The sequence below is a fragment of the Dipodomys merriami genome, unplaced genomic scaffold (genome assembly GCF_024711535.1).
Source record: "Dipodomys merriami isolate MVZ:Mamm:240054 unplaced genomic scaffold, mDipMer1.0.p SCAF_8, whole genome shotgun sequence".
Classification (NCBI taxonomy): Eukaryota; Metazoa; Chordata; class Mammalia; order Rodentia; family Heteromyidae; genus Dipodomys; species Dipodomys merriami.
In genome coordinates this window covers 38,578,036-38,600,543 of record NW_027206401.1, presented here as the reverse complement: position 1 = coordinate 38,600,543, position 22,508 = coordinate 38,578,036, and the positions used below count along the sequence as shown (strand labels likewise).

The 22,508-nt window shown below is 47.3% G+C and overlaps 1 protein-coding gene across 2 annotated transcripts in view; it reads right to left on the bottom strand.

Moving 5' to 3' along the window:
- Sim1 (SIM bHLH transcription factor 1) overlaps window positions 1–13,265 on the bottom strand; it is an 81,327-nt gene extending 68,062 nt beyond the window's left edge. The window contains exons 1-3 of one of the 2 annotated variants that reach the window (XM_070010244.1): window positions 13,013–13,265; window positions 11,592–12,235; window positions 2,428–2,510 (exon numbers count right to left, since the gene is read on the bottom strand). In XM_070010244.1, the coding sequence (XP_069866345.1) occupies window positions 2,428–2,510; window positions 11,592–11,766 (258 nt within the window). In that variant the 5' untranslated portion in view covers window positions 11,767–12,235; window positions 13,013–13,265. Of the gene's footprint in view, window positions 1–2,427; window positions 2,511–11,591; window positions 12,236–12,719; window positions 12,805–13,012 lie in introns of those variants that run through there. The other variant, XM_070010245.1, reaches the window with a different exon arrangement.
- Window positions 13,266–22,508: the final 9,243 nt, after the last annotated feature.

The window sequence follows — 22,508 nt, the reverse complement described above, 5'->3', positions numbered from 1 at the left end:
CTCTGTCCCTTCATCTCTGTGAATGGATCCACACAGGAGACAGTGGAGAATTAGGATGGGTCAAATCTTGGAAGTCACCTGGGGCAACTGGCCTGAAGACAGACTTAATGCCATACAGTTAAATGGTCTAGGCTGAATAGGCAAGAGAGCCTGAAGCTGAGCACCCAGAGGCCTGAGGGAAAATCACAGAGGCTTTCAAGAAGTTGATGTTTGAGTAGCACCTTGGTAAAAAGGTGATTACTAGAGAAGAGAAGAACACCCCAGGCTGAAGGAATTATGTAGCAAAGACAAGAGGTGCAGAGAGAGTGGATCTGATGTATTCTGAGTTTAGTCATGATGGAATTTTGGAGTATGGCACAACAAGGAATCTGAATTTGTTTAGGGACCTGAGGTTTCTAAGCAGGACTAAAATGTCCTTTGACGTGTGTGTGTGTGGGGGGGGGGGGGAACAGGGGTTCCTCAAAGTATATGGACAATAACCTGCAGGAAGAAGGAATGAAGATCAAGAGATTGAAGTAGGTAGCTTGCTGCAGTGGAAATTTGATTTTCAAGCCTGAGAATTTCACAAAGGAAGGAAGGGGAGAATCTAATTCAAAGATGGTATTGGCTGTAGGCTTTATGCTGATTAGTGGCAGAAAGGCTAAATGTTGATTTCTTGATTTCAGTAAGAACATTGAGCAGAAAGTGACACCACTGACCCAGATTAAAAACTCAGAGAAACAGCCAGGCACCAGTGGCTCACAACTGAAATTCTACCTACTCAGGACACTGTGATCTGAGGATCAAAGTTTGAAGCCAGACTGGGCAGGAAAGTTCATGAGACTTATCTCCAATTAATCACCAAAAACCTCAAAGTGGAGCTATGGCTTAAGCTACTCACCTTGAACAAGAGTTCAGGGACAGCTAGGTTCTGAGTTCATACCCCAGGACCAGTCAAAAAAAAAGAAAGGAAGAAAGGAAGGAAGGAAGGAAGGAAGGAAGGAAGGAAGGAAGGAAGGAAGGAAGGAAGGAAGGAAGGAAAAAAGAAAAAGAAAATTTAAAGAAAGTTTTTGTCTGAACGGAGGTCTGGGGGGTGGGGGGGGGGGGGATAACATATGTTTGTCCTGAAGATGCTAAGCTTCAGGTGCAAGCAGACTTTTACTTAGCTATGTCCAGTGGGCAGTAAAATCTCACTGGTCTCATGCCAGGACAGTAGCTCATACCTATAATTCCAGGTACTCCAGAGACTGATTGGGAAGGATCCTGGTTGGCCAGTCCCAAGCAAAATGTTATCAATACTCAATCACAACAACAAGCAGAACCATAACAAAAACTTCAGCATGGTGTTATATGCCTGTAATCCCAACATGACTGCTATGAAGGCCTAAGTTGGAAAGCCTGACAGAAAACAACAACAACAAAACAAACTAGAGGCCCTATCTGAAAAATAATTGAAGCAAAAAAGACTGGACTGCAAGAGGCAGAATATCTGCCTAGCAAACAGCTATGAATTCAAATCCTGTAAAATAACTAAGCAAATAAATTAACAAAAACTACTTGGTCTCTGGAAAAGAAAGGAAAAATGGAACTGACTGAGTCTGCAGAGTGGTGGTATGATGTCATAGATGCCATTTCTTCAGTCCCAAAGTGGAGAGAGAACTAACTGGCTGATTCCACTGAGCTTTCTATCAGTCCGGGAGCTCCCAGTGGACTTGAATAATAATAAAGAGGGTGCAGTATTGGGGACAAGTGTCAAACCTAAAAGTACCACTGGGAGTTTTACTATTTAAAATATTTGTTCTTCGACATACGGGGCAACAAGCTATTTACAGCAGTGTGCACTGCAAATAACAAGGTAAGTGGCGCCTCACATTGGTTAAACTCATTACCTAAGGGGCTGCATGTGGGTAAGAGAGCGTTCATTCTCAGTCTGGACTGGCCTGAGGCTCGGGCTCCTTGGAGAATCAGAGGAGCCTGGGAACTACAGGGAGATGAAATGAGTTGCAGACACAGCTGGATCGGGGAATGTGTGGGCTTGAAGCACTGTCCGGTGTTTCTACCAGATTCAGCTTATTTCCTCTGCAAATCCTTCATTTCAGACGGTTGCTTCTGTGGGCCTCTCTCTGCCGCCTGGCCCAGGGCATTCTAATTTCCTCAGCTGAAAACTGACCAGTGGTGCCCTTTCCCTTGGTCTGAGAGCCCTGATGGGGCCTTGCCACCATGGTTATTTTCTAAAGCCCAATTTCTGGCTGCTCCTTTGCTTCATCCTCAGCCCAGTGAGCTGCCATCACCCATTCAGCTGAAAGTTTTAACTTTGAGGGAGCTGTTGGGCCGAAAGTGCGCTAGGTTTAGCAAGATCCACCCCTCCACCCCACCCCATCCCCTTTGTTCCCTGGAGAAACAGAAAGAGCACCCGGACTCAGCAGCACCCCGAAACTGCGTCAGTACCTGGAGTAGATGGGAACCCAGTTCTCGGCCAACGTTGTCCAGGGGACTAGTCCGACTGGAGTGACCCCACGCCTCACCGAGCCCTGTGGAAACACACAGTCTTTAATGACAAAACCAGACCCAGTTGGCTAGTTGGCGTTTTATGATTTGTTACACAGGGGCCACCGGTGCTGGAGAGTACCACTGGATACTACCCTCCTTCCCCCACCCCCAGTCACACCCCTGTCCAGAGCCAACCTGCTGGGGGATAAGAGGGGGCGTGTCCGAGCGTGGACACGCAGGCCCCGCCCCCTCGCCTTGGGAGCAGAAATCGCAGGTGCCCCCCACCCGCGACCCAGCTTCTCAGGGAGGAACTCTGAGCGCCTGCCCAGAAGGACTGCACCCCGCAACCCTCCCCCACCACATCCCGTCGTGTTAACTTGTGCGTGGGTTCACTCGTGTTTCTAGGGACACTTAAAAGTTTTCCTTATGGACCTCATCAAACACGGAAGGGTGTCCCCGCACCCAGAAAACACCACCGGAGAGATCTGAAACAGCCCGCTCGGTCCTTCTGGACCCAGACGCCTTTCTGATTGGCTGTGTGGCTTTCCAGCCATTCCCCTCCCTTGGATTCTGACTTTAATCCCCTTTGGAAGCGGGGGGAAAATGTTGAGGGTTGACTTCCAGACATCCGTTCACAACTCTTCTTCCTCCTCCTTTCCCTTCCAAGGACCGGCTTAGCCCACAGCTCACCCTCCCCACCCTCCTTAAATTTAAAAAGAAAAGAAAAGCCAGTTACAACCTCGAGGTGGGAACAGCTTCTCAGCAATATTTTTACCCTATTCTAGACCGAGGGAATCATTGTTTCTCTATGCCCCAAACTACATCTCCTATTAGCAAACACAGTCCATTCTTCTTCTCCATATTATACACTAAGATCTTTTCAGGCCTTGCCACAAACTTTTTTTTTTTTAAACTGGTGATGCCTAAAAAAATAAAACACTTCAGACTCACCTGTCAGATCAAAACATAGCGACTTGGCTTTATTATATGTGTGCAGAAAGAAATCAAAATAAGACAGGAGGAATTTGTGAAAGCCTATATTAAACTCTTGGGGAGAGGTAATATAACAAGACTGCTGCTGAAATTCTTTTAACTATATATATATACATATATATAGTTAAATCCTTTTATTTTTATACAATTGAACACCATTTAACATGGCTAGGTTTTTAAAAATGTGGTCTATTTCGTTAGGAGCAAATACATCATAACGTATACAATGACAAATACTCATTTGATTCATTATCATACAGGGCTGGAAAGAATCACGATAAACCGTGGAGTCATATTTTTTTTAAGGTCTTGGGCAGGGGCTGGTTTTAAAGCAAACGATCAAAACCCTGGCCACGAGTGACGATGAGCTGGAATAGGATCTTTCTGGGTGTTTGCACATCTAAATAAATCTAACGATTGCCCCTCCGCTGGGCAAACACAGATGCCCCTCCCCCCGACTGCAAGTGCCCTCCACCCCCCTCCGCAGGTTTCTTCTCCTGACTCTTTAGCCGGCCCCAACTTTCCTCCCCGGGGTGACTTCTTGTCCTCCGTCCTCCGGGACCTTTACTGAAGTGCCCTGTCACACACCTGCACTCACTCCAGCGTCTGTCACCTGCGTTTCATTCTTGACCTGCCCAGTTTCTGCTGGGCGGTGTCTGGCAGGGCTTGTTTGGTTTTGATCCGGGCTAGGATACCCTCCGCGCACCGCACCCCACTGGTAAGCCGCGGGAGGAGCTGGCTACGGAAGCCACACTACGAAAAGGAAAAGGGGCGCCCAGGACTCCGCGGTGCCTGCCTTTGGGACCCCTTCGCACTTGGCCGAGGCCAACTTCCCCAAAGCGTCGCCCCCCCACCCCAATCGCCGCTCCCCGTGGCCGCCACTGGTGCGCCCAAGATTGCGCTGGGTGGGAAACCCGCCTCTCCCTGCCCTGCAGCAAGCGTGTGAAACCCGAACTTTGGATCCACAAATGTCTTCCCTCTAACAAGTGGTGGGTCTTCGGGAGCTACCTCCCGACTCAAATAATTTGAAGGGTCCCCGGGGCTAGGCTGGGGTGGAGGGTAGGACGCTGGTTCGGAAAGCCAGGCGCCTGTGTGTTTGGACTGGTTGCGCCCTCATTTAGTATGCTCCAGGCAGGGAACACCAGCCCCCCCCCCCCCCAGGTTAATAAGCGGCGGGGCCGGGTGTGGACTAACCCGGGGCCTCGCTCACTCTCCCCGGCTTCCACCACCACCACCACGATTTAAGAAGCCGTTGGCGTTCACCGAGCTCTGCCTTCTCTTTGTGTTCTGGAATCTCGGTCACACGGTTAAGGGCTGAGTTAATGTTTTGTAGGGAACTGGCTGTCCCGGTCTACCTGTCGAGATTTCCAAATGTAATACCAGGGCCGAGCTCGTCCTGGTGGTGCCAAGGACTCTTCCCGCACCCCCGAGCAGGGGCCTGCTTCCCCCAAGTCCCCCAGTAGGGCCGAAGACACCCCTAGCGCCCTGGACCCCCTCTCCTCTCGTCTTCGGTGTCTCGAGCTGTACCCAATTTCAGTTGTTGGAGCGACGGCGGAAGTGTGTGTGTGGAGGGGGGAAGCTGAGATTCCATTTCTGCACTTGACCTACCGCAGAAAATTCGCAAATCCTTTGATTGTCTGTTTAAAATGAGGAGGAAAGCAGCTCCTTTTGCGGCGGGATTACAGTGGGCACAAGATCTAAAGATTCGCTTGTAATTTGGCGAGGGCCGAGGGAACCGGGTTTTCCAAAGGAGAAAAGAAGTTCCGAGAAGGAGGCGATAACTAAATCGAGTTTTAGACAAAAGGATTTTCCCCAGCTAAAGTGGTCGAAGACAAAGGAAAACATAATCTATTTTGGAAGATTTCCAAGATATGCTACATTAACCTTAGCAGATAAATTTTGTTTCTTCTAGCCCCCCCTCCTTCCCCTAAAGTCTGGTTTATTATATTTACATAAGTAGCATTAGAAGCGATGTATCTATGATGAATCTAAAGGGCTAGCTCACATTTCATGTGAAAACCCGGGCAAGTTTCACTGTGGCTTTACCCTTGGTGCTGGGTTGAGCCATTTCCATTTAAATACCCCCTGACCCAAGGATTACCTCAATGGACTGACTGCACGGGTTTTGTAATTTCCTGAAAATGAGATTTCGATTTATAAAACAAGAAACCAATTAGTAACCAAATGAGGCGAAGTAGATCCACTAAAATTGACCTAATCCCACAGGCACCATTTAGGCCCGTTCTTGGCGAATGAATGATGAGCCACAGTCTAGCTGGAGCTCAAAGCATCATCCAGCTGTGTTATTGCAAGGAGCAAAAATAAATTGATCGCGCTTTTCCTTCGAATGAATTTCATACCCTTGACAAAATATAGATTACAGACCCCCGCATTATCTCCCTCCTTCACACTCAAACTGGGAGCAAAAGGAAACAGATTCTCTCTCTCTCTCTCTCTCTCTCTCTCTCTCTCTCTCTCTCTCTCTCTCTCTCTCTCTCTCTCTCTCTCTCTCTCTCTCTCTCTCTCTCTCTCTCTCTCTCTCTCTCTCCTCTTCTCTTTTTCTCTCTCCATCTCTCCCTCCCTCCCCCATTGCCTTCTCCCCTTTCAGGCAAAGGGAGGAGGAGGAAGCTGCAGGAGCTGTCCCTTAGATGCTCCACAACCTAGAGACTGAGGCACACAGGCTCACAGCCACTCCTAATACTGAGTCCCTAAGAGGCTACCTGGAACCTCCGAGGCCAGAGGCGGGAGGGAGGAGGCCGGCCTGGGGCATACCCCCCACCTCAGCCCCCAAATCCTGGGAATTCTGCAAGGCCTGTGGTCATTGTTGGATGCACAGTCCAAGTATTTCCCAGGCTGGTGCCCAGACGCCTTTGTGTTGGGCTAGGGGCACAGGTCCCCGGTTGGGCTCTCTGGGAAAGAGAGGAAGAAAGAAAGAATAGATGTTACCAACTGGGACCAGACTCCTGGAACTCTCTCAGAGCAGAAAGTCCCCTCAAGCACCAAGTCGCACTAGGGCCCCCTTTGACTCTTGGGCTCCCGGGTGAGTGCTTGTCCCACGCGCCCGGCTGGAACTCAGTGTGTGCCCTGTGCTGGCTCCTCGGAGGCCCGTGCGCCCTCGCGGGCCCCGTTAGCCCAGAAATGGAGTGAAGACCTACGGTCGCGACGCTGACCCTTTCTTTCTGCGTCCTCGTCGGGCTCAGTCCCTGTCAACCAAACTCCCCCGGCTCCGAGCCAGCCGCCAAGGAACGGAAAGCTGAGACGGCGGGGAAGGTTCCGCCAGGCCCCAGCTAAAACTGGGGACAAGTGCCTGAGTCAGAGCCCTTCGTGGGGGCTGGGGAGTATCAAACAAAATGGTTATCAAACTTCGGACTTCCATCATGACCCATGACCGGGACTTGGCGGCATCACCGCCCTGGAGACCCGCGCGCGCAAGGCGGAGAAACCCGAGGCTTCAGTCTTTACGTGGCTTGGAGACCCTAGACCATCGAACCAAGCCTGCCCTCTGCACTAGGGCCGGATTCGATCTGAATGCCCTTGGTCACTTCCTGTGCTTGGGAACAGTGGCCCAGGAAGCAGGAAGGGTGGTTGTCACACGGCGCGTCCCACAGGGGCGACCCAGCAAAGCCACCACAATAAAGAGCCTGGGACTTCCCAAGACAGCCTAGTGGGCAGCGAACTCGCACCCTGGGGAAGACGCAGAGGCGTGTCGCCGAGGCCTGGACGACCTAACAGTCCTTGGTCATCGAGGTGGGGTGGGGATACCTGTTGAGGAAGTTTGCTCCGCTAGAGAGGCAGGGTTAGTACTTACTGTCTTGATTAGCAAGACCATTCCTAAATAATTGGGGTTCCCTTTAACGCACACGAAAAATTCCACGAATCAGAGACTGGTAGTGCGAGACCCACTCAAATAATTGTTATCGGAATCCAAACCTGGCTTTTGTAAGAAATACCTGGGTCCACAGAGAAATGCAGGGAGAATTCAGGGCATCCCCATTTGTCTGTAAATTGGAAGGTGCCAAAGTTACCCAGAACTGGAAAAAAAAACACAACTCCCCTAAACAGCGTTGTTATCCTTTGAGCCTCAGGTTTGTGACTTATTCGTACCTTCGTTGTGGAGTTTTTCTTAATGATACTTTTTTTTTTTCAAATAAGACATTGTTTTTCATTGATTGGCTCTACAATTTCCAGTACATAAATCTGCCTGGAAAATTCTCTGCATGGTTATTTGCCTTTACATTTTCACTGCACATCAAAACTAGAATTAAACAGAGATAATCAGCGTGGACCATAAACTGGGCTTAAAGGCCTTTAAATGAGAAAAACTTCTGTAAGAAAATAAACATGGAAACCTAATGCTCAATCATTTCCCTGAGCAGCCAAGAAAACAGCCCTAAATCATCCAACCACGTGGGAAATGGGGCCTCTTTTCTTTTTATTTTTTCCAGTTATCTCCTTCAAAACATACAATGATTAAGTATTTTAATTTTGAGGAAAATGTTACAGAAAAGGTCTATGGAGGTTTGTTGAATTATTCCTGGCCTTTGAAGAGACTCTCTTTCCTGAACAGTTACTAGTTTTCATCTCTGTGGTTATTTTTACTTTCCAAGACACCTTAGCAATGAAATATTGTGTGGTGTTACCAAGATTCTGAATAGCTACTAATTCAAAAACACGTCAGATTCTTTCATTGTGTATTGTCCTCACCACTATACTCCCAGCCAAAATTGTGTTAAAGCTGTATTTCGATGTTGAATGTGTTCTATTGTGCACACAAATAAGATCATACCATCTCCTTTTAAAAATCTAATCTATTTGGCTTTGATAGCACCAAACATCTCTCCATGCTTCAGTTGTTCCTTTGCAAGGCTATATTAAAAGGAAAAATGTTATAAATCAGAAGATGTGCTCTTTTAATTATTTCACAGTATTCTTCCCTTTTCTTTTTCCTATTAAATCACCAGTCTAATGCTTAGTCTTAGTTACTTCAATCACATATATTTCATTCCTCTCTCTCTTTCTCCAATATTGCCTAATTAGGTAAAATAGTAAAAGTTGAAACATGCCCTTTAAAAACCTATTAGATCCTAGAGGTAAAAATTGTATTAAGCAAGCGAGGCGGGGAGGGACCCTTTCCATAGAGGAATGACCTGTATTTAAATTTGTCCCTTTTGTCAAGTATACCTGGGACAATGTTTTTTTAACATTGTTTATTAAACAAACGTGTTTGTTTAACATAAAACACTTGGAATTGCAGGGTGTAAGTGAAATGTGAGCAAAAGCTAGATTTTGATGGCGTTATGCATACAGCTATGTCACCAGATCTGTAATTGAGATCATACATCTTGCAAAATCCACGTCACACGTAATAGAGTATTTACCATGATAAAGTTGCTGTATTCTATTCCTAAAACAAAATTTCGCTGAAGACCTACTGTGAGCTAAGACAGTTTTAAAATAAGTGAAATTTCACCTTCAAGTTCATGAAACAAAGGATCCTAGCCATAAAAAGTGCTGCGTTTCCCTCTATGCCCTGGACTTCAACTTTGTGCACCCACTGCCGTAACTCTAATCTGAACCCCAAATTGGCACCCCCTACAGGTTGTGTCTGGCTTTGCCACTTGTCACCAATTCACTTTGGTAGTACTCCTTTCAAAAGAACTGCTTTGGGGTTTTCTTTTGTTGTTGTTGTTGATGTTGCTGTTATTTTTCTTCTCCTTGCTTTCATACTTTAAAAAGCTTTGTTTGGGCTTTGCGGTTTTTCAAATGTATACCAAATAGGCGTTTACTCTCAAAAGCAAAGCCTTATCCCTAGAAGCCAGCTGTTCCAGTGACCCTGTCTAACTCAGCAAGTGCAAGCTGAGAGTGAGTTATGAGCTCAATGGTAGCTGGAGAAATAAATGATGTGCCCAGAGTTCACACATCGTCTGTCCCCTCCTCCCCATAAACTTGCCCTCACCCAAGAAGAAGGGAGCTTGCGGGAGGGCCTGGTCCTGGGCCTTGGGAAAAGGTGGGGGCATTGTAGAAAATACAGAGAAAATTAACTAGAGTAGGTCCAGCCTGACCTCCTAGAGGACTCTCCAGTCTTCAGTGCTAAACAAGACCTTGGCTATAGAAAGTGTACTGTTTGTTCCTCCTATGCTTTATGATGTGGTGTGATTTATAATATGTAAAGTTAGCATCTTAAACAGGAAAGTGTGTGTGTGTGTGTGTGTGTGTGTGTGTGTGAGAGAGAGAGAGAGAGAGAGAGAGAGAGAGAGAGAGAGAGAGAGAGAGAGAGAGAGAGAGAGAGAGAGAGACCCAGTCATCCTCTCCCTGCTGCCCCAGCCCAGGGCCTGTACTAAGCTGACTAGGATCTCTGGCCCAGCTTCTCCCCGGGCTCTCCGGTCCTATGTGAAGTCTGCCCTCCGACTCTGAACGCTATTCTTCTCCTGCTATTACTTGCAGCTCCACAAGCAGCACCATATGCTGCTCCTGATCAAGCAGCCAGCGACATCGGCACCAATAATTGATGAGACCGGCTAGAAATCACGCAGAAAGGGAGCCCACTGAGACCGCGGGAGCTGACAAATCACTGCTAATAATCCCGTTAGGAAGAGCGCGGCCAGCGGAGTTCGCAATGGCTTCATTTTTATAAAGTAGGCGCTGACAGTATAAAAGACAACGAGATCGCTCGCTCTTTTTCAAAAACAGAAGGCAGTATGGCCTAATGGTAATTTTCCCATCAGCAATTCTCAGCACTGTTTGAATGGGAAATGTGGTGTTTGATGTATAGATCCTCCTTCCTTTCTTCTTTAAAAAACAAACACCACCACCAACTACAGCAACAAGGACAACTACTGTTCAGGTACTTTCAGCATTCACTCTTCTCCTCCCCCATTTCCAGAGTCAAATAAGACCCATCAAAGAAATGTTTTAAAAAAGAACTAACTCTAATACTACTTATAGTTTGAAGGCCAAGTGGACTACAGTTTAGTTTGAAAGTTTTCCCACAGTGGCCCTGACTAATTTGAAGCATGTTGTACAAGTGTTTACATCACGACCAAGGAAAGCAAGACTTCAAACCGAATAATTACTACTTCCTCTCCCTCCAAACACTGTTGCTTGCTGATTTTGGATGTTAACTCCCAGACATTCAAGATCAACAAGGTAAACCTCTATTAGGCCAACTAAGAAGTTCGCTTTGTAAATAAACAGGTTTCTTTCTCTTAAATCTGTTTGCTTGTCTAGTAATCACTCCTTTACATTTCCAAATCTTTGTCTCCTAGCAAAGGCATATCTGAAATATTTGGGGGCCATCTATTTATTTGCACAGAGAAATGGAAAAGAAAAGTGAGCACACATGGTCATTCACAGGATGTGTTCTAGAAGCCAGATCTAGGTCCTAGCCCTCACACAGTGAATTTTAGTCACCTAAACTGCAATTTAAAATGATATCTATAGTTAAGCTATTCTAACTTCTAGGCCTTATTTTGACACCCCCTTCCAGTATTTGTTTGCCAACCGGCCACTAAAAAGAGATTTTTCTAAGTGAACCAGTCATATTAATTTAATTTTATGTATTTTAGTTCTAACCTTGTATTTTACAGCTAATCTGAGGGCCAGAGTTGCAAATTACCGAGCCCCCACAGTTAAAGACTCAGCGATCATGTTAAAAACTTAGAACAAATTTATTATATGCAGTTGAAGAGACTGGGTAAATTCAGGATATATTGTTCACACATATCCGTGCTATTACTTTGCAGAATGATAGACATATACCTAGCAAAACTACAGAATTCGGCAGAACTGTTCTCTACTGGGTGCGTTTCTAACAGGAGGAATAAAATGGAAAGGCATGTTTGGATTAGTAGTACTTTCAATTGAGCCTCATATCTGAAGTGTTGACAAAAGCACTGTTGGGCTGCTTCCCAACCAAACAGATCTGATGGACTGGAGAGAAAGTATTAGTAGAGCCTAGAAAAGGAACTCGGAGTTCAGAGAGGACTGGTCAAGTATCAGAGCTAAACTTGTCGCTGGGGAGAGGAATATGTAAATACTAACACACTAGTAAATACTAGTGTGCTACTCTTGGGCCCAGCAATTCTACACCTTTTCTACCTTTGACATTTCATCTAGGCAATAGCACTTACCTTCCGGGAATACCACCCTCATTTTGAGATAGCTGGTGGTGAGTCTGATTATGGATGCTTTGTCCAGCTGAGAGGTGATGGCCGAGGGCAAAGGCAGTAATTTAGCCAGTTCATAAAACTCACTATTTTCTTTCTCCCTCCTAGTCCGAGCAGCATTTTTGGACTTTTCTTTCATTGTGTCTCGTTCTCCCTTTCTTCTTACACCGTAAACTCCACAGAATCATCCAACACGGGGGGAAAATATAAAGAAACTTTCAACTAGAAATCATACTTGGTGAAAACGGAAAGCATATTTTGAAGGAAGAGGCTGAAATCTGTACCAGCGGGAAATATATTAATTGTAGGGAAAGACCAGGGCGGCAAACAAAGTATTTTCTTTGGAAAAAAAAACACGAAAAACAATTCGGAGTCACAGGTATAAGAACGTTGCCGATCGAAGACAATGTGGACAATCCTGAGGATCTTTAGGTATCAAATGCTGGTCGGACCCGTGAGGAGCCAGCCTTTTCTCCTGCTCCAAGCCGAGAACCTCGCTCCTTGGAAAGTCGGCATAATAATCCCCGACAATGTTTGCTCTTCAGGGGACGCAGGCGGTCCGAGCCGGGTTGGGCAGGACAGCAATCCGGGCGAACTCCTCTGGACCACTGCGAAGAAAACAGCATCCGAGTGTCAGACATTTGTCACCCCAGCGTCAATCACACCCTTACCCCCGTTCTGAACAAAACAACACAACACAACGGCCAGAAAGCGATTCAAGGAGCCTCAGGACCCATGAGGTTTCTCTTCTCCCCCCCCCTTTTCCTGATGGTTATTATTATTAGTTTTCCTAAGATATAGAGAAGTTATCCACGAGGCTGAGCCCCCTCTCCCGCCTCCAACAACTCTCCCACCTCTTCCCCGTGCCAGCCACATTCTCCAACCCTCCCTTCAAGTTACCCAAACAACAAAACGCATATTTTCAGAGACCCTCGAGAGCCCTTGGGCCGCGGGTCCTCGCTCCCGCGCCCAGCCTGGGCACCACTCCCAGCACAGCAAATCAGAATTCCTCCACACCGCCGCGGGAACCCTTTGGGGGCTCCCCCCCTCCCCAGCTCCCCCCCCATCTTGTCAAATCGGGAGCTTGGCTACCTTTCTGACACCGTTCTCAAGTCGGAAGGATTCCTCAAAAAGTGGCACTTCCACCATCGACAACCCCCCTTCCGGGGACCCCCGCGGGGACCCTGGACTCTCCCTGCCCAGCAGGGGCGGTACCACGCTGGGTCGACCGCGCCAGGTTAACAGGTGGCACACGCGACAGCCCCCTGGCCGGCCGGCGCCGGGGAGGGCGGCGTCCCAGCCTCGCCCCCCCCCCAGCCCCTCCCGGGCCGCACGGCCGTGCACGGCCGCCCCGAGAACTTGGGGCTGTCTTCTGCATCACCTACCTTCAATCCTCCAAGGGCTGCAGCGGGTACCTCTTAAGGGTACTCCTGCCTGCGGCCCCACTAAGCAAAAGTGCCGGCCTCCCGCTCCCCGCGCGCAGAGAGGCGCAGCGCACTCCCCAGGCTCCTTTTTCTTGGTCAAGAATTGGGGGAGGGGTACGTGGTAGGAGGAGGAGGAGGAGGAGGATGAGGGCTTCGGGACGGGCGAGGTGGTTTTTAGAATCCTCCTCCTCAATAGTTCCTAAGAAGCCCAGTGATATTCCTAATTGGAAGTCGAAAGACCTCCCCTCTCCCCCCGCGCCCCGCAATCACACCCTCCCCCCCCCCCACACCTTCTTAACTTCTCTACAGCTTCGTGGGTTTAGCTTCAACTTCACTCCCGGGCTCCCTTTCTCCCGCCCTCTAGCAATGTCACTCACGAGTCTTCTGGGCTCCCATTGGCCTAGCGCGCCCTGCGGCACGACGCTAATTGGTTGATGCGGGTGAGTGACGAGTCCGTCGTGCACCGCCCCCCTTCTCAGTAGCGGGCTCCGAGTCCTACCCACCAGCCTGCCAGCCGCGCGGTTAATGAGCCCCCGGACGCGGGGGTCGACGCTGCCCGGTTGCCGCTGCCCTGCTCCGGACCTCGGACCTCTCGGGCCTTCCGGATGTTGTGCGGGTGTCGAGCTCTCCGAGGTCCCTGGGGTCGGGTGTGCAGAACCCTCAGTCCGGGGCGCTGGGAACGGCTCGGGGCGGCGGCCGCAGGGAACCGACGGTCAGATTGGGGCTCCGGGCTGGCGAGGCGAAAATCACCGGCACCGGGAACCGGCTTTGCCCAAAGGCCGATCTGAAGGACTCGCCCCTCCTGAGGGCAGATTCTGGGACCCGGGATGCGCGCGAGGCCGATGGTAGACTTTATTTTCTGTCATGGTTCCCTGAAACTAGTGTGATGCCAAATTAATCTCCAAAAGAAATAAATGCAATACTTGCCTTAACTTATCCGCCCCCCCAGAACCCCCACCACCACACCATGGTTTGTGTTTGGGGGCTGATTGGTTTCTTACAGGAAAAGCTTTCCTACAGGGAAGAAGCGAGTAGGGGTGGGGTAGAGAGGAGAGGTTCCCTTTCAGGGCAAAACAGGAGTTGATGGAGATCCGGAGAGAGCTCTGGGAACGATCCAGAATCCGTGAATCCGTGTCCACTTGGCGTGCGGCTTTGTATTAGGAAACAAGAGTTCAAAGTTCAAGATGTTCCGTGCAGAAAAGACAGAGCCTTCAGGAGACGGCCGTGATTCCCCGCCGCCTTTTAATGAACTCGCAAACACTGACAAATTATAGCTCCAGGCCCACTCATTTGAATCTCCCTCTCCTTTTATCATGTGAGAAAAGAACACAGACAGCAACGAGGAGGGGGGGAGGGGGGGGAGAGGTGAAGTTATGCCCAAGAGAATTGCTGCTGCTCCCTTCTGACCGGTTCAACACCCGCTTCGACGATGCTGTTCGCACCCAGCCCCAGCTCGGCTCCAGGAGGTGTGCTTGGAGACCGAGGTTCCGATCGCCATGAAAAGTATGCGAACACTCATCTCCTATGTGACCCAGAAAGCAAATACTCCAGACAGGGGCGTGTGCCATTCTGCTGTTATTTGGGACACCTTCAAGAGTGTGTATTAAAAAGAAAAATACAGACATCTGCTGCCTCCTCCTTGCCCAAATGACAATAAGCTCCCGGGACAATGGGAGCTTTCGGATGGGTTATTGACACATCTGGGCCACACCTGGCAAGAGTTGAGGAATGTTTTGGAGAGGGGGCCAGGAGGAAGAACAGCAGTAAACTGTGTAGGTGTTTCAAAACTGGAACCAGCTATTGGGCTGTCATGGTGGAGAAATCATTTCCCCAGTGGCTGTAGCGGCTCAGCCACCTGGCTCTGGATGGTTCTGGGTGATTCTGGCCAGTAAAGATACAAAAGAAAACAAGAAAGGAGGGCATCTCAGACAGAGATGAGCTGTGGCTCACACACACGATTCCCAAAAGACCAGATAAGCTCAAGTCAGCTACTGCAAGGAAAGAGAAGGGAGGGGAGTGTGGAAAAACCCTCTTCTCTTTGGCAACCTGGACAGATCTCAGGAGAAGATGGAGCCACCAGACTAAGCAATGACACTTCAGAGTTAAGGAACACTTGCATCTGGGCAGGATGCTGGTGAGAAGGTCAGACAAGTGGGCAGTGGCTCTAAACGCTGTCTTTACTTCAAACAACTAGCAGGTTGTGGAAAGTGATTTTCTAGGGTCTGAAACTTGACCGAGTTCACTGTAAGGAAGGGAGAGGACCGGTTTGGAAGGGGCCAGGCTTCACATACAAGGGGGGAATGCAATCATAAGAGGAAGCAAGATAGCCCAAACAAGTCTGGACGTGATCTCATTAAAGTGGGCACAGTGGGCCTGGCTGGCTTCTCCCGGGTCCCCTTGGCAGATCAGCACTCCACCAGCCACCGAGCAGAAGATGGCCTTTAATAAACAAAGCGAACGCACGGCCCGGAAAGCGCTGGCCCCTCGCTAAATCCTCTGCACACATCTGTCTCGCGTTCGTTTACCGAGAGAGTGAATTAGCAGGGCGACTCAACACCTGTTTTTCTAATCTTTGAACTCAGGTTGGAGCCGGAACTGGACTCCTCCACTCCCCTGCCCGGCACGGGGTGCTGGCTAGCATCGCACCCTCCCTCCCGGTCACCCCGCCAGGCGACCCCGCCCGCCAGCCCGGCACGCGAGGCCCCTCCAGTTGGGGACTTGAACCGTGAACCAGAACCTCAGGTGCCTCCCACGCGTTCTGAGAATTTGCGATCGCCTCTTGCATGGGAAATTTTCAAGTCACTTTCTGAAGGTTGACAGGCTAATCCTTTCCTCCCTCTTTGCCGACCTAGGAAGGAAGGGAAACCGCTGGCCACAAGGCGAGCCACCAGGACCAGCCCCACAGGGTGGAGGCCTCCTCCAGGCCGGGGTGCAGAACTCAAACCCCGACTCCAGGGGTACAGTCTCCGTACGCCCTTCCAGAACGTGGTGGAGGGCAAAAGGAAAGTGACTCGATCGAGCGTAAAAACATCGCTTTCCCTCACCAATGTGGACAAACAGCCTCGAGGGAGGGACTCGTTTGTCCTCTGAGCGTCCCTTCCCAGGGGCGACCAGGGACTTTTGCCTTCCCGGAGGCCCTGGGTGGCTGGTGTTGGCCGCTGCGCAGACGCCTAGGGCGGTGGCTGGTGGGTGCAGCGAGTTCGCTCTCTGGGGATTGGGGAACTACCAGTGCCAGTGCCAGAGACGTCCAGAACTCTGTGTGTGCTCAGAGAGGAGGGGAGGGAATCTCTGAGGGCTGTCTGACCTCTGCCAACATCTAGCAAAGTCCAGGCTACAGAGGCTGAACCTTGGGTTGTAAAAGTGACTTCTGATCGGATTCCACCTACACACTGCCAAGCGGGGTTTAAGCGCGGTGTCGGAGGGAGGGGGAAGGGAAGGGGCGCAGATATGGACACATGGCGGGCATCACCACTGCTCAGGCATAAACTTCCCTCCCTCCTACCAATAGCCTCTCTCCTGTCAGCTATTTGGGCATCTTATCAAAGCTACAGTGATTTCTGAGAGATTGTCAGAGCTGTGCATGGGCGCGCATGCGTGAGCGACACACACACACACACACACACACACACACACACACTTGTACATGCTCTTGCATCATATATTCAAGACGCACAAAGAACACAGACATAGGTTTTACTCAATGGCCAAGGTCAGGATGAAGGACATATTCATAATCAAGAAGAAAATATTTAAAGATGGCCACTTCAGTGTCTTATTAAGTTATATCCAGATGTTCACGCCAGCACAGAACAGGACATCTAGGGAAATATTAGTCTCAAGAAATATTAACCATTTTCTTTTCACATGTACAAGTTAATTTTAATACACTATCAGACGCATGTTATAATCACATTTAGACATGCACATCTCTGTGGAGTAGATGTGAAATCCAGGGCCCCTTGCAACTTTGACCCCATGGAGTGAGCCTGACATAAAACAAAGGTGCAGGAAAACTCCAGAAAATATGCTCAAATTTACTATGTTAGAAATAACTGTAAATATTGCAGCTCTAATCAGGAGATGTTTTAAAAGGTTTAACTTGTACCTGCCCCCTCCAAGAAAAAAAACCCACCAACTTTTCCCCCAAACTGTTTCTCAAGCATCTGCATGAATTGCTCCACAAAATGTATTTGAAAAAATTAGTTCTAGAAAGAATTACTGTGGTGGGATACAAGTAAGGATTTTTATAAGTTTCTCTAAATGTTCTGAGTATTTTTTTCTGTCCAGATTTCGACACTGTAAAATATAACAGTCAATTGGTGGCTGGGAAGAACTTGTTTCGTATGTTGTATAGCACTCTATTGGTAGACACTAATTTTAGGTTTTAAAATAAAACATTTATTAAAGTGATAGCTGCAAGAAAACTGATCTGCACGTTCTGAAAACCAAAGGGATGAGTGCCTTCCACTCCAGTAACAGACACTTTCCACATTTTCTTCTTTCCAGGAACGGAGTTAGGAGCAGTGGGTGGACATAACTCAGTAAAGGACATAGCAGTACTGTGACACTTCAAAGCTAGCAATAAAACTGGTTCACAACTTCAAGTTGAAAGACTTTTTGATGCCTAGATCCTTTCCTGAATTTCAGGGAAAACTAAGCTCTTAGTAATGCAGGTAACACCAGGACTAAGTTGGGGGTGGGGTGGGGTAGGTGGGGATGGGGAGAGGGAAACTGGATCAGGTCTAAGAATTGTGGCTTTAGAAATGTTGGGGATCAAGAATGGGCTGGATTCCTGGACCTGCACCTTAGTATCTCCAAGTGAGAACTTTGTAATCTCTCTCCCCCTCCAGCTTTCAGTCTATGGAATAGGTCTTGAGGTTTCCCTTTTCTTTGAACCTCTACTTTCTTCTAGCCCCTGGTGCTAATACACCCCCAAGCTATATCTGGAATGCCAAGCCTGCACTCTTCAAGAAAAGTGGGTAAAGAACTCTGGTAAGGTAGCTCAAACAGATGATCCACTTCCAGACCTGGCCATTGGATTGACAGGGTGATACGGGGGTAGAGTGGAGGCAGAGAGAAGCTTTTGAAAATGAGTCCTACCCTGATTTAGGATTCAGAAGCCTCTTCTGGACTAGAGATAAAGGAAACCCTGAGGAATCTGACCTTCAGGGAAACTCAGCCTCCAGGCCGTCTGGAACACACCTGAAAGTTTGGGGGACAGAGTATGGGTGATCTGGGTTAATGGTGGGCACCACTTCTGGTACTACAGTGTGCAAGGCCTGGACAATCTTGATCTCTGTAGCTTAACCAGTATGAGGCCATGCTCATCTGACTTTGCTCAGTCTTCAGAGCTTAGGCCCCAGGTGGCTGAGGCCCAAAGTGGCCCTTGAAGTGTCTCCCTAGGATCCTACAGAACCATTTTTGTACTGATTTGAACCAGAGACAAAGTGCCTAAGACCTGGAGAGCACATTCCTGGGTCTACCTTCCCCTGGGTGTCTGGCATGGTTTATCTGCTCTTGAAAATCTAGGAACTTAGCATGCATGGTAGGTTGGGAACTTGACAGTATATGGGAATCCCCATGGATTTGGTTAAAACAAAATCAGAGGACCACATCTCCCTATTTTAGGATCCAGTAGACTTAGAGTATGTCCCGGTAACGGCATTTCCAAGGTTCTGCTGTTCTTATTCCCCCAGCTTCTTTGAAGAAAAGATTGTAAAGATGGAAAAGGTTGGAAATACTGGCCTTGCAGTTGTAGGATGTCAAATATTGTGTGATACTTAATGGCATGGGTAAGAGGATCTCCCCATGATAGTGTGGGTGTCTAGAGATGACTCATGCTTCCCTAGAAAAAAGATGGCCTCAAAATAAAGGAGCAGAAGCTAGAACCCAGCCCAACTAGCCCTCTTTTCTACGGGGAATGTGGCCTCAGAAAAGCAGAAATATTTGCTCAGGGTACCCCAGGATTTGGGGTTCTCAGCTAGGTTGCCAGAAAGAATCTTCAGAGAGTATAGGGGAAAGTGGGAAGGACCAAGTAGGGCACATTGGAAGGAAAGAAGGTTAGCATTGGTATTTCTGTCAGCCTCAATTCTGTTCCCTCATGTTTAAAGAAAGCTTTAGGATAAAAGCACCAATGTGTGTGAGTGGTATCGGTGTAAGGAAACGGCCTTCAGAGGAAGAGGCTCTTCCAGTGTATAGTTCGCCTATAAGGTAGAGGTCTCCTCTGTTACAGTGCTAAGTCCTCCCTCCTCTGTTACAGTGCTAAGTCCTCCCTCCTCTGTTACAGTGCTAAGTCCTCCCTCCTGTGTTACAGTGCTAAGTCCTCCCTCCTCTATGGGCCACATTGCTACATTATATGCCATTACAACTCTGTTGGCCCTTTAGCACTTTTGTTACTTGTTTTATAAGCGCCTTCGTTTATACAACCATATTAAAAATTTTAGTTTGCCAGTGATGGATGCCACTCAGGCTGGATTCATTATCACCTGTCTGTTGTTCCTATGTTTGTTTTTCTTCTGATTTGTAAAATAAATTGAAATGCAAATATTTTCATGACATATAAAACCATATGGGCTTCAGGCACTGTTCATGTTTTGTAGAATGGATAAGGGAGCACTGCTTTGGGGAACACCTGAAAGAATAAGGATGCTGGGTAAGCCTCTGCCCAGCTGTGGTCCCTAAGTCTCTTTAGGAAGAATAGGAAAATGGTTTGGGACAAGGGTATCTGTCTGAGTCACAGCTCCACTTCTGGTAGGAGACCCATGAGTCCCTCAGTATTCTCACTGCAGAGTCTCTCTACTCTAAAGCTAGGCAGAAAATCCAGGCACATTAGCTTATCAGCATCATTTTTTATCTTAACACCTGGCCTGCTTCACTCATTTTCCTTACCTAGAAATCCAGATTACTAAATGAAATCCAATTTTAAAACAGTATGCAAGCCAGGTATCTTTGGGCTGTTAGTTTGTCTGCTTCTATACAACTACTTAGCTTCTTAATATCTTTCTGGAGTTTCTTAATGCATTTTCAAGCAAACATTAAGAGGGATATTTGGTACACTGTTCTGAACCTTATTTACTTTTCATGTCATCATTTGGAGAATATCTTCAACTTTTTCTTCCTAAAAATTTACTTTAAGGCTATACAAGGAGAATTTACTTGTCATAGAGCATTTAGATTTATTTCTTCTTATAGATATCACTAATAATGCTATAATGAGTAAAGTTGTATACATATCATTACCTTTGTAAATGGCCTCACAAGATTTTTTTTTTTTAAAAGTGGAGTTGCTGGGTCAGAGGATGCATAGGTTAATGTTTCTAAGAGACTTTGCTAAATTGTCTTCTATGCAAGTTGTGATCATTAACATTCCCACCAGCTAGTGTGACTATTTCCCTGTGTCCCTATAATGAAGCATATCATAATTGTTTTGTCCAATCTGGTAGGTAAAAATACTCAGTCCCTACTTTTAATTCATCTTTTATTTGTCAGGAAGATTCAGGCTCAAACCATTTTGAATTTCTCCACTGTGGGGAGTTCAGGGTGGGAATTTCTTGGTTCTCAGATGGACAAAAGTCCCCTGGGTCATGATTAAGTAGGAGCTGGGGAGTGAGCTTGCTAGTTGGCCCTGGTCAGTGGAAATAATCAGGAACACAGGCTCAATGTTCTGGAGTTATCTACCAAGACTCCCCTCCCCCCCCCCCGCCCTCACTGCCTCCAAATAACAATCTCTATTCAGAACACAGAAAAAAGATAGATATACAAATGTAATCTCAACGGTTTTCATCCGACAGATCTCCTGACTAATTATAATCAATTATATTGCATGTATGTTAAGATAGTGGTTAATTGTTGGATTCTGTGTTTTAAAATTCAGTCATCCAAAGTTGATATTTGATCAACTTACTTCTGTATTTTTACCTGCAAACAGATGGGGATGTCACCAGAAAAACAACTCAAGGATTCACATATGCTGGCCAATCACTTCTCATGATTTGAACAAAAAACGTAGAGGAAACAAGGGGATAGATTCATTCTAGCAGCAGTTTCACTGGAGGAAAAACCATAATGATCTGGTTAACCATCTAAATAAAAACGATACACAGCAGAAAACAGGAAAACAAGTGCACTGCAAATGCGCAGCCTGTCATGGTTTAGATCTGTTTTGATATTTATTTTTACTCCTGGAGATCCAATAAGTTGTTTGCAATGATAAATGTCATACCTGAAGCCATCGTGTATTTTCCCAGAATAAGAAAAAGAAACCTTAATTGCAGTGGGAACATTTGACTCCAAATCAGATAGCAATAAAAATAGGCATTGTGTTTTTATAACAACTTTTCTTAAGATTTTAATTTTGTATTCCTTTTGAGTGTCTTCAGAATCTCGGCATTAAAACACAGTTATAGATCAGATAGCACACTGTCTTTCTCCCCCATCCCCATCCTGCTCCTCAGAAAGACATGATAATGAGAAACCATTCCAGCAGGAGGAGCTGGTTTAGAAACAAATGGATTCCATGGCAACTCCTGACTCCACATGACTTCTAATAACTGGCATTTTAGTTGAAAATTGTCTGTCTGATATTCTGTCCAACACTGGTGCTTTATGTGGGATTCTCCCTAGTTTACATCTCAGAAACAGAGTCTTAACCTCAGCTTTCATGAATAAGCAGCAGCAGCGGTGGAGATATGTCACCACCTGTAACCATGAGGTAGCTGGTGATTTGTCAAGTATTTATGGTTCCAATTTTCAGACTAGCTGACAGGGATGAACGCTGAATGAGAAATGTCCAGAACTGGTACCACATAGTGTAGAAAATCTGGGAGGTGTGTTCCATTTGATAGAGAGTCAAATGTTCTCATTCAACTGCAGTCCATGCATGGATTAAGTCCCTGACAGCAGGCCAAGAGTACCTGACCACTGCAGTGGAAGAGGACAACTAACTCAGACTAGAAATAACCAATGTTCCCTTTTCTAATGAAAGAAAACCAAGATGATCTGGTTTTGTCCTAGATTCAGTGATTTGTTAGTGCCCAGTGAATATTGACTCCTTTGTTACACTGATGAAGACAGGTGTATGATAGGTTCTGGAGGAGGTGGGTACCAGTGGGAGAGGAACAGTGAATATAGAGGGTACATGGCTGAGTCCAGTGGTGAAGTGTGGCTTATCTGTGCAGGTAAGGACTAAAATTCAACTCTGGTTTAGTCCTGTGTCCCATGCAGAGGGAGTTTACACGTATGAAGATAGAGCAATGAAACGTGTTGTAATTGTTTTAAGAAGTCAGAGGGGGCCTGATGCCAGTGGCTCACAGCTATAATCCTAGCAATTCAGGAGACTGAGAATCAAAGATAGCCTAGGTGGGAAAGTCCATGAGACTCTTACCTCTAATTACCCAGCAAAAAGCCTGAAGTGGAGCTGTGACTCCAGTGGCAGATCACTAGCCTTGAGCAGAAAAGC